Source organism: Eutrigla gurnardus (assembly GCF_963514095.1).
Source record: "Eutrigla gurnardus genome assembly, chromosome: 11".
NCBI lineage: Eukaryota > Metazoa > Chordata > Actinopteri > Perciformes > Triglidae > Eutrigla > Eutrigla gurnardus.
This window is the reverse complement of record NC_139925.1, coordinates 26,154,971-26,167,627: the sequence shown is the minus strand read 5'-3', so window position 1 is coordinate 26,167,627 and position 12,657 is coordinate 26,154,971. Positions and strand designations below refer to the sequence as shown.

Genomic DNA, 12,657 nt, shown 5'->3' with positions numbered 1-12,657 from the left:
CAAACTCACATCCTTCTCTACCTTTAATTGATGTGTTTGATTATATGTACATTGAACATGTCTCGTGTCTCTTCCAGATGGCTTTGTGCTCTCATTGGAATAACAGTGGTTGGAATCAGTGTCATATGTGTAAGTATTAGGAAGACAACTACACCTTTATTCTATATCTCATTGTTCTCTAAATGTCATATAACAATCCCCTCAATCTTGAAGGTTCAATTATTTTTATTTATTATTTAGTTTGTGAGTTACTGTAAATTGAATTCCTACAACCTCTAGTTAAGTAAACAACTTAGGTACTTCAGTAGGGCCTTTTCACCCAGTCCACTTAATCCAGAGGGAAAATGTCCAATGAAAAAACAAAAATGTAGAGTTATATCCTTCCCGAAAAACAAAATACAAAGTCCAGCAATGCATTGCAACCCCCCAAAAAAGGGGGCTTAGTTTCTAGATTAGGAATAATACCGAGAGCTCACTCTCTAGGCATCAGCTCAATTGTTGTAGTCCACATGCAGGTTATCTTCTCCACAAAACTCTGGCTCAGCAACAGTTAAGGTGGGCTGACCTTTTAAGCTGGGCTTGATGATGGACCAGCACTATTCTCCTTTCAGTGACAAACTGCTCCACTGAGTCTCTTTGCTTCTTATCCTTCATATTTAATATATAATTTAATATTTGTTGAACTGTGTAACTAACAGCAGTTTAAACAGTTGGGATAATTATTAATATCCTTACTGCAAACTCTGCTCTGTTTGTATCTGGAAAACTTAAACTTAAAGTTTTCAAAGTTAGCCTATTGTTAGTCTTGTAATGGTATTACGTATCAGTACTCTATAGGCAAGTAGGCCTTCTGAAATGTAAGTATTTGTATTTGATAAAAAAGTGGTATCGGTGTATCGAATTAATATATTTTCTGATATCTGTCTGTTCTAGGTTCCGCTTGCCAAAGACATCTACGGTCTGATTATTCCAAACTTTGGTGTTGGTTTTGCTATTGGTACGTCTGCTAGATCTAACACTAAGCTAAACAAGTGTGTTCCCCACTGAGTGTGTGACACCTTTATTGTCTGTTGCAGGCATGGTGGACTCTTCTATGATGCCTATAATGGGTTACCTGGTGGATCTGCGGCATGTGTCTGTTTATGGAAGTGTGTATGCCATTGCTGATGTGGCTTTCTGCATGGGATTTGCTTTAGGTAAGTAGGAAATAAGATCAATCAGAGATCACAAAATTATCATTAAACTACAGGTTATCATTAGGGCTGTCAAAGAATTACAATTTTAAATCAGATAAATACAGGGTAGCTTTGTATTAATCAAGATTAATCATGATTATTTCCCATTATCTCTGTATGTTGTTGTAGAAACGGAAAGATAAATTAAAGATAAAATAAAATAAATTCCTGTACTTACCGATACCGAGTACTTAATACTATTACAGATCTAACAAAAACATTCAACGTTGTGTTTTCCTGATACAAACAGAGCAGTTTGCACTAGGGATATTAATAATTTACTGTTTAACTGTTTAAGTCCCTACAGATTTACAGTGCAAACAAACTGCTATGCGTTCTGTGCTCTTCTTATCTAGGTCCTTCGATTGGAGGAGCCATAGCTGAGAGTATTGGCTTCCCCTGGCTGATGACCATAATTGGAATAGTGGATATCAGCTTTGCTCCTCTTTGCATCTTCCTCAGGAATCCACCGGGACAAGAAGAGAAAATTGTAAGATTCAAAACACTTTTCTTGCATTGCCTTTATGTCTGAATGATGTTGCTAGAACATGTAATTCTATTGGTCAATTTGCAATGGGTGTTATGTTTACATCACCGCAATTACCTTGCTTTGTGGTTACAGAAAAAACGCAGAAACATGTTGAAACGTATATATCTCCGGAAATCAAAATGTGCTGTAGGATGTCAGAATAGGAATGCAAAAAAAGATGATCTTCAGTTTTATAGAATACAATGTTGAAGACAATGTTGATATTAGACCATTCTGCAAAACCTTGATTATGTTCAATGGAAATATTTTTTAAGGTCCAGTTCCAACATTTTGGAAATTCTCATCTCACTCTCATCATCAACTGTTTATCCGGGGTCGGGTCGCAGGGGGAACAGCTCCAGCAGGAGACCCCAATCCTCCTTAGCCACATTAGCCAACTCTGACTGGGGGAGGGCTGGGCAGTTTGGCCTAAAAATAAAATCTTCATCTTTTCAAACTAATGGACGATTTCATGCAAAATTTAAATACATATTTTCTTTATTAACACAATACAAATAAATGAATACCAAGTAGTCTCAGCCTATGTGAACAAATCAAATTGAAAAGAAAATGTCTCTTGGAGGCCATCCCTGAAAAAACTTGTAAAATGAAATACAATAATAGTAATATGTAGCCCGGGTGTAGAAAGCAGGGATTCAAATAAATTAGTTCCTAAATAAGTGCAGTAATAAACCCGTAAGATAGCTAAACTAAAAGTAATTTGGTTTAATAATGAATAGAAATGGTTAACTTATTTAGATTAAGACAAATTAATCATAAATCAGTATATTATTATAAATGTCTGTAACAGTAGGGTACCTGAGTACCAGGGTATCTGTGCCTTTATTTTTGTTTCTGTAATTTGATTCACTGCATGTGTCTGTCAGTGTCGCCTGTTGTGATTGGCCGCGGGTAAGGAAGAGCCCGGGGGGCGGGGCTTAAGGAGGAGGGACGGGAAACCGCGAGAGGGAAGAGAGAGGAGAGATAGGATAGCGCCAAGGAGCAGTAAACGGAGATCGCAAACTTTAGGAAGTATTCTCATTAATTGGTAAAAGGACGTTGAGTTGGTGGACATTTGTATGGTCCGTCTGTCGGCGCGGTGATGTAATATGTGGATGACTTTTCCACGCGTTCTGGAAAGTGAGAGAGTTGACTACTACGGAGTCCCTTAAAGCAAAACAAATCTGCGGAGTCCAGAACTGTTTTATAATCGTGATTTCACGGTTCAGCCATTTCACAAACCTAGGAAAGTAAAAATGCAAATTTATCAATTAAATTTAAAAAATCGCCCAGCCCTAGACTGGGGGATCCCGAGGCGTTCCCAGGCCAGTGTGGAGATAGAATCTCTGCACCTAGTCCTGAGTCTTCCCTGTGGCCTCCTCTCAGCTGGTTGTGCCTGAAACACCTCCCTAGGGAGGCGCCCAGGGGGCATCCTTACCAGATGCCCGAACCACCTCAGCTGTCTCCTTTCGATGCAAAGGAGCAGCGGCTCTACTCCGAGTCCCTCACGGATGACTGAGCTTCTCACCCTATCTCTAAGGGAGACACCAGCCACCCTCCTGAGGAAACTCATTTCGGCCGCTTGTACCAGCAATCTAGTTCTTTTGGTCATGACCCATCCCTCATGACCATAGGTGAGGGTAGGAATGAAGATTGACCGGTAGATCGAGGGCTTTGCCTACCGGCTCAGCTCTCTTTTCGTCACAACGGAGCGGTACAGCGAATGCAATACCACCCCCGCTGCTCTGATTACCGGACAATCTCACATTCCATTGTCCCCTCACTTGCAAACAAGACCCTGAGGTACTTGAACTCCTTCACTTGGGGTAAGGACTCATTCCCTACCCGGAGCAGGCAATCCACTGGTTTTTCTGCTAAGCAGCATGGCCTCAGATTTGCAGGTGCTGATCCTCATCCCGACCGCTTCACATTCGGCTGTGAATCGATCCAGTGAGTGCTAGAGGTCACAGATCAATGATGCCAGCAGGACCACATCATCTACGGCGGCGATGAGATCCGCACCGAACTGCAAACCCTCCTCCCTCCGACTACGCCTTGATATCGTGTCCATGAATATCACAAACAGGATTGGTGACAAAGCGCAGCCAAGATCCTATAGAAACAAATTTGACTGACAAGTACCCAAACATCCGTTGTTCCACGGCCAGGACGGAACCCACATCGTTCCTCTTCAATCAGAGGTTCGACTATCGGCCGAACCCTCCTTTCCAGCACCTTGGAGTAGACTTTACCAGGGAGGCTGAGTAGTGTGATACCCCTGAAGTTGGTACACACTCTCTGGTCCCCCTTTTTGAACAGGGGGACTTGACTTCCACGCATGTTGAAGAGACGTGGAAATGATTTTGCCTAATATACGCTTCCAGTGTAGTTAACGCCAGGAGCTTTCAAAGCACAACCAATGAGATAACAGTTGTAAGTGAAGTAGCCACATAGCAACATAGCCCTGCACTTGATCTCCTACGAGCAAACAGCACTAAAATATATCACTATGTTGTTCCACAGCTTTGAAAGGTTAAGATTTCAAATGACCTTTGACACTGTGTTGGCTCAGAAGAACTGAACCGTCAGTGTTTCAGGACCTCATTTATTGCATGAGGAAAATCTTGATAAACTCTACCTCTGATTAAATAACTTCAGTTAGACACAATTGAGTACAGTTGACATGTTAAGGTGCACTTCATATAAGCCATTTACTATGAATACATTTCTGGAATGTTGTCTCATCTATGATGAAAAAAAATACAGTGGAGTCTCAAAGGCAATGCAAGAAAAAAAGCTTTCATGAGGTTTCTACACGTATCTGGCATACAAATAACTGTTAGAAAGGACTTGCCAATGCATTTTGACTGATTTGTGTTCAGGGCTTCACATAAACACATGCTCTCTCATGTTTACAGCTTAACAAAACAGACAACACGAATGAATGACCTTACCATCATTGGACATCAGTTTGCTGCATGCTCGTGACTGCACCTCCTCATCCCTCTGCATTCATATCCGTCTGTTCGTCTCCATGCAGCATCCGCTATCATTCATCACCTCTCGTCTCCATCACATTCTGTTTGTCTTCATCACCATGTGTTCCCTATCACCCTCCATCACTGTTTGCCTTTCTTTTTTTTAACTTGATTAACTTGAGAACATCTTGGTTGGGCTTAAAATAACTATATACAGTTAGGTTTGGGAAGAAAATCAACATTAGGTTTAGGCAACAACACCTCTTGGTTAATCACAAGGTTGCATTTCATTTGTGTGCCCGCCCCAAAAAACCTGATCCCGACTGGCTTTGTGAACTACCGTGAGACTGTGTTGGCGCTCTGAAAGACGTTAACGATCCGCTGCAGCAACCCAGAACATTTCCAGTCTTTTAAGTCTGAATGTGTGATTTTACTCAGCAGACAGAAATGTGTTTTACCCAAATAATTTTGAGACATGGCACACTCTCCTACGATTGTCTTTTCAGGCTATTTTGATGGACACCAACTGTTCGATGAAGACACGGTCCTACTCCACACAGGGGACGTACTACCAGGGTGAAAACATGGATCCAGAATACGACGACTATGATTAACAGGACACCAGCAATGCAGGTTAACCCTTCAGAGGATCTATTTTCTTGTACAAAAAAGGAACACAGAAGAAAAAAAAAACAGCAATGAAACAAAACAGCCAAGATATTTCCATGTGAATGTCCTGCGTTCAGTCTTCACTGGTCTGTGTCCTCTTAGCAGTTGTACTGGAGCAAACCAAAGTTGTTCTTGATCTGTGGTTGCAAGCGCATTGTGTGAGAGATATTTTTTTAGCCAACAGCCTTATTCAGTAGAGAGATGTGTCAAAAAGCACTTTTATGGTAGTAGAAGGGTGCTGAGCAACAAGTACGCTTTGCTGGTTTATTTTGGATACAAATCTTTCTTAATTTATGTGTCAGCCATTAAAAGTCTCACTCTTATCTTCTCTATGTCCACGATACTGTCGAGTGTGTTTTGACCATACCTTGTGCAAATGTAAAATTGGGTACTTGTGTGGTACGTCAAGGAGGTGTTTTGTGTTTAAAGTCCAGCTCATCTGACTCACCTGTGTGGGGAAGTGAACCCAGTTGAAGTGCATGAGTAAAGGATGAGGAATGTCTTCTAAAACGTAGATACATGATATCCTCCGAAGAACAGAACCCAACATTGTGGCATATTCAGAGAAAAAGAGCATTTAAAGCTGCTGCCCGTACTCCTTTTTATTTAATATAATTAATACTGCAAATTCTAAAAAAGTGGCCTTTATTTACCTCAGTAGCAGGAAGAACCATTCTTAAATTATATTTCCCTCTATTCCCCAGTTAGTGCAAATTCAAAATGAGTTGCATTTCCACCAATCCCATCAGTAACAGAGTCGTGTCATACTGAAGCACCATGCTGCTCCGAGTGTGTCTTTTTTTTTTACGATTTGGACGTGTCCGTTTCCGCTTGTTACATGTGTCGTTGTACATAGTGTCCTTTCAAAATAAATCTGTATTCACAGGAAACATACGGTTTACGCTTGCAGACAGTCTCTTTTCACAATAAACTTCTAACAAAGGTTTACTTAGTTTTAGGTTTACTTACTACGTTGGTGGAGTTTACGGAAATATTGTGGTTTGAGTTTGAGTGAGAATAACTAAGCTTGTTATGTATTATAACTATGTTTGTGACATAACTGGTTATAGTAATTACAGAGGCATAACAATGTCCACTTGCTTCCACACAGGACATAAACAGATGTCTCCTGGGTGAAAGTCCTGTGATGGATGGGTTTACATTGGAGTTAGTTGAAATTCTAGGATGTCTCATACAGACTATTTAAGATACATTTTGACATTTGGACTGAAATAACTAGAGAGATGAGGATTGAGCTTCACATCACTGCCTGTGTCAGAGAGAGAGGGAGAGAGAGTTTGAATGTAACAGAACGAACCATTAAGTACAGCTTTACATAATCCACTGTGGTCGTCGTTGTTCAGTGCGATGGGAGCTTGGACTCAGGCTCAACAACTGAAGCTTCTTCTATGAAGCGCAAGCTGAACATTACAACGCCTATTCTATTCTATTCTGTTCTATTCTGTTCTATTCTATCCTATTCTATTCTATTCTGTTCTATTCTATCCTATTCTATTCTATCAATTGAATTCAATTTTATTTATAGTGTCATATCACAACAGAAGTCATCTCAGGACACTTAACACATTGAGCAGGACTAGAATATGCTCATGACTTCCAGAGTCAATACAGTTGCATCCTATTCTATTCTATTCTATTCTATCCTATGGGATGCTGAGAGCCACTGACAACGCGTTGTTTTATTCCCTCGTTGCTCGTAGACAATTCCTCTTTGACTTTATCTGATCGATGTTTAGCTGCACAGATTGATCCTCAATGCTTCCTGCAGAGTTTTCACATTCAAAGTCTTCCAGCCTTCCCTCCGTTGCTTTTAATGTGAAGAATGTGAGGCGTCAAGTTTCAGTGACGATCAATTCCGATTAACATTGATGAGGAGGAATAGTGGAGAGCACACAGACGAGTGCTGCATAATGGAACATTATACTGGATTTATAGGTGTGAGCTCACTAAATGTTCTTTTACCTGCCTTTATTGTTTGTTCTGACCTCGGACCAGGCTGTTGTTTGAATTTGGACAATGACAGATTCCACTTGCTTGTTCTAGTTAACTTTGTCTTGGATGCAACCTCAGTCAGCTTGAATTCACAGCAGACTGATGGCTGAACGGCTTCCACAACCCAGAGAAACCAGGACCAAAGAAAACTCTAGAAGTATGATACATGTTTCCTCGGCCCATCTGCTATGTTCCCAAAAGTTGTTTTCTTTAAAAAATATAGTTAAATACAGAGATAGCCTGTTTACAATAGACCTTTTTCATTGACATGTCAGAAAATACACATCTTATTTCTGATCAAATTGACTGCATTATTTAGATGACCCACTTCCGGGGTCCTAGTATTGTGCATACTCTATGGTCCAAAAACAATAGTAGTTGTAGTCTCCTCCACACACTCAGAAATATATAAACACATATTTGAATTTGAATACAATAAAATAGAACACAGAATGTAGTACAGTGGAAATAAGAGGCACAAATATATATTAACAAGGAAGGTATCCAGTTACATATAGATATAAATACACACACACACACACACGTATACACAGAAATAGTGTGTGCAGGAAAGTGTAAATCAGAATGCAAATATAAAACTTGGGATTCCGGTTAGAGCAAAGAGAAGAGTGCAAATATCAGAACTTTCATAGCAAAGAAAGAGAGCGGTTCCACGTAGTGTGATGTGTGAAAACACGTTGATCATTCAGAGCTGAGGTTTGTGTGAGGTTGATTACGTGGGATGCAGAGGATGAGGAGTTGAGGAGTCTGAGGAAGGTGCTGCTCTGTAGTCACACTTGTTTGTCTCTTGCCGGACTCTTTGTACCTGGGCAGGCCGCTCTCCTCACCAACATCATGATGCTCGGTGGACGGTTTTCATCACCCGTTTCCCAGGAAACCTCATTGATGTAGACGAGGGTGTGAGTCTTGACCGCCTTCTTTCAACAATCAGCTCCTTGTTTTACTGAAGCGGAGCAGTAGCTTGTTCTCTGAGCTCCGCAACAATGTTGATTTCCTCTCCACATGAAATGTCATCGTTGTTTGTCATCCGCTGAAGTCTGCAGACACAGTTCTTTTCATGCCGGGTAGCAGTCGTGGGTGTACAGCACGAACAGGAGGGGACTGAGGACACCGCTCTGGGGGGCTCAGGTGTTCAACGCCGGCATGGAAGAGGTCTGGCCACCTATCCGGACTAACTGGAGTCTGTCTGAGAGGAAGTCTGTCTGAAAAACTGTTGCAGAGTGAAAGAGAAATCATGTTGATTTCTGAGCTGAGATCATGAAACCACAACGGCGTATTAGGGCCACTGTAGGAAAAAAAATGCCTATGCGTAAAAGCCTATAGTTTTTCCTCCAGTGGCCCTAATACGCCATCATATGAAACAGACCTTCTGTTGTTATTCTCAAGGTGCATGAGGGCTGAGTGGAGGCCGGTGGAGACGATCTGTTGGCTCTGCATGTAAACTGGTGAGTGGCCAGGCTGGCTGGGATGGAGTGCTGGAGAACCAGTTTCTCAAAGGCCTTCATCAGAGTGGGGCTGAGTGCCACGTGGCTGTAGTCATTTACACTGAACATGTCAGCGATGACATCATTAGCTGGTTGGCTCATGTTCGTAGGACATGATCGGGATGTTCTCCCAGCAGATCTCATGTTCACTCTTATTGTCTCACATCTGCTGTAGATACTGACGGAGGCCAGTCCTCCACGCGTTTTGGAGGAGGTAAAGCAAGTAAAAGGTGTTCAGCTCATCTGGCATATCTAGCGTTGTTGAGGTCTCTCATCAGTCTCTCTAGATGTTTCTCTTTGGCTCCTTGATGCCAGCGTTTATCTCTCTGGCAGAGCTGTATGTTCCTCGTCAGAGTGGAAGCAGCATGATCTCCATATGGACTGACCTCAGTGGATCGACCCACCGGCGGCTATGTGGGGTAACTAAAGGTACGATTCAGGCATATTCTGTGATTATATTCAATATTCTGACATTTGCCAAGTTTACCAAAACCATGAAATAGAAAGTCATTGTTTCCATCACGATTGTGTTCTTCGTGGAGAGGAAAAGCCTCTCAAACTATATTCTCTAACGAGACCCTAAGGTCCAAAACTCTAAACCCTCTGGATTACTAATTGTTGGTCCTTCTAAAATGTCACACTGGATTCAGTCATTCATTCATATCAATTTTGTTTTAATACAATCATGACTATTTTATGAACCATATCTGATGACACTGACCTGAGACCTGATGTTTACTAAAATACCAATATCCGCCTTATAGATTAGATCAACACAGCTGATGTCACGGGTTGCCTCTTGTTCTCAGAGATTAAACTTTTTCAAGGCCAAAGGTGTTGATCGTGTCCTTTAGTCAGATATTCACTTTTCTACGATGGATTTGGAAAAATCAATGACATCCCTGACTCTGTTCACCACTCGTGTTTTCTGTTAGGACTACTGATGCGGAGACATGAAAAGGCAGTATGTAAATGAGCATCTTTTTCTGAAGTATTTGCATAATATGTGTTTATCATGCCTTAACTTGTTGTGACAGTTATTGTACAATAATTAATTAAACTCTCCTGAATAACACAATGAAGTGCTTTCTCCACTCTCAGACAGTAAAAGGCTCCTCAGTGCTTTTCCTGTTTGGACGTGTCTTTACGAGGCATTTGCTACTATTTATTTTCATGTTTGTCATGAAAAATGTATGTCTTTAAATAATCTCAGTGGTTTAACCTCAGTGGAGACAGAGCCAACTATCTTTAATACGTAGTAAGAGAAGAATCTCCCAGAGCCAAACCGTATCCTCCATGGTTATATTCCCATACATATAACCATGAACTGAGCTACTCTCAATTGCAGGGAAACTTATTTTTTTAAGGTTTAGATAACAAAACCACTAAAAAAGCATCATGGTTTGGAGTAAAATGATTATGAAATTGAAAAAAAACAAAAACACAACAAAAGTTCTTGGTTATGCTTAAAGGCGTTGCCTGTCATCGGTCTCCTAGTGAAAGTCCTGTTTTTGGACTGAGACCTGCTCCCCACCTGGACCTCCACAGTCTGCTTTGAAACCGATGTGTGATGCTGAACAGAATGCAGGAAGCAGTTTCAGGTCGCTGTGTGCTAGTTGCTATAACATAGTACTTCACTAGGTCTTACTGTAGTAGCAGTAGTAGTAGACGTGTCGTAGAGCAAATAGATACTTAATCTTATTTGATATGAAACCTGGAGGCAAAGTACTCCTTAGAGTTTAATCTATCCATAATCCAGAGTAAACATTACGTCCATAAAAAGCTTGACTTAATATGAATACATTTGCATTGCAAAAGTTGAAAGGATTACATTAGAAGAGCTTGTAGTTGAATATCAGAAGACAGTGACATATTTGGCATACTGCTGCAGCATTATGGGAGCTGTAGTTTTACATTTCTTCAGAGTAAGGCCCAGTAAGCCTCACACTGAGTTACAGCAGCTAGTAGAACAAGACTTCAGCTCTCTGTTGTTCTCAATGTGCAGCTTAATATTCAGTCAGTAACAACAAATACATGTCTTCTCTTTTTATTCTGTTTTATTTTATTCTTAACTTATTACCTACAAAAGTAACGCTTGTTGTTGTTCTCAGGAATGAGTGGAAAACGGCCATGTCCTTTTTCCTTTTTTATTATTAAATATGTTGCTATATTTTGGCCATATTTTTAAAACTTTTCGTTTTTTGCCTTTACATTGTTTATTTGGCTCCACCCCCTGAGATTGACCTCAACCGATGAGATTATTTATCCCTGACAAATTTATGGATGGAAAGATATTTCTGCCTGAATATTTGGAAAACGATCCGCTACAAAGTGATTTATTGCTCTATTTTAATGAAGACTCCTGTGATGTTCAATGTGTTTCAATATACTGTAATGTTCAGGATGTTGTGTCATGTGTTGTGTTTTTTTATTTTCTTTCAAATTGCTGATGAGCTGTGAAAAACTGTATTGGACTGTGTTGGCAAAAATGACTCCATGATTATAGAGCTGGAGCAGCTCATCCATAAATGTGAAAGTCGGCAGACTGGCTGGTCTGAGTTGGGACCAACACATCAAACTCTTCTTTTTCTCCTCGATCGAGTCTTGTGTGGATATTCACATGGTTTGTAGTTTTGTTATTAATCCAACATCTATTGCAAACATCCATATGTGTCCACATGTCGGTATGTGAGCCGTCCTACATGTATGTTATTTTTTTTTTCTGTCTTCGTACTTGTGGGAACTTCATATCCTCTATTAAATGTGATATACTCTGAAAAAGCAGTTTGTTCCTCAAAAAAATGACATGTTTTCCGCAGCGATATCTTTTGGTGCGTTTAAAACACTGACCGTCTCCCATTATTGACGTACAATAAGTAACATACATAGGTACCCATGGAAATATGAAGCAGCGAAGAACAGGCATGCTTTTCAGTTTGGTAAGAGAAATGTCGGCGCCGGCTGCTGGAAGACAGCAGGACGAGTTGCCATGACGGGGAAATGTGAGAGCAGACACACTGTAATCAGCCCGTCCATCTTAACGTGGCCTTCAATTACTTGGCAGATGCTTCCCTCTTCTCTCTCTAACGAAGAACCCAAACAGCTACGTAGGTGCATGTTGTATCAGACTACGCATCTGAAGGGGAATATACATACGTCTGATGCAATGTACTCAAATATGTAACGCGCACACACACACACACACACACACACACGGACTCCAGTGGAGGGGAACAGGACGTCTCGTTAATGTCACTGTAAAATGAAATGTCACAGTGGAAAAGGAAGAGAAGTAGCACACAAAGGGTTCATCTTAGTGTTCATTACAGCTTATTCTACAAGCAGCGGATGCTGTTCTGCTTCTATGGATGAGCCGTGTTCTCTTTTCTACACCACACTCATTCTAAAAGGGCACATCTGGGGTTTCTTCCCCTCAACGCTCGCAGTTTTCTGTTGTTATGCAGAGCTGTTCAGTCTGAACATCAGGTCATGCGCTGGTTTGGCTCATTTCAAGGGATTTGATGACATTAAGAAAAACTAGAGCTTAATGCTGAATAATCTTTGCGTTGCTCGATGTTGTTGCCTGTATGCTGCAATGTGCAACCATTTTGGCCCAATGATACATTGGACAACGAACAAAAATCCCAAAACGAGTTAAAGTAGTTCAGGGCTCAGTCCATGATCAACTCTTACTGGTCCACATACACCCCGAGGGGGATCACATACTG

General features: G+C 40.9%; 1 protein-coding gene across 2 annotated transcripts in view; it reads left to right on the top strand.

Annotated features, from left to right (window-relative positions):
- slc18a2 (solute carrier family 18 member 2) overlaps positions 1-11,696 on the top strand; it is a 33,413-nt gene extending 21,717 nt beyond the window's left edge. Inside the window, exons 12-16 of one of the 2 annotated variants that reach the window (XM_084021653.1) lie at positions 78-129; positions 934-997; positions 1,077-1,196; positions 1,592-1,725; positions 5,249-11,696. In XM_084021653.1, the coding sequence (XP_083877779.1) occupies positions 78-129; positions 934-997; positions 1,077-1,196; positions 1,592-1,725; positions 5,249-5,356 (478 nt within the window). In that variant the 3' untranslated portion in view covers positions 5,357-11,696. Of the gene's footprint in view, positions 1-77; positions 130-933; positions 998-1,076; positions 1,197-1,591; positions 1,726-4,682; positions 4,818-5,248 lie in introns of those variants that run through there. The other variant, XM_084021654.1, reaches the window with a different exon arrangement.
- The last annotated feature ends 961 nt before the right edge of the window (positions 11,697-12,657 follow it).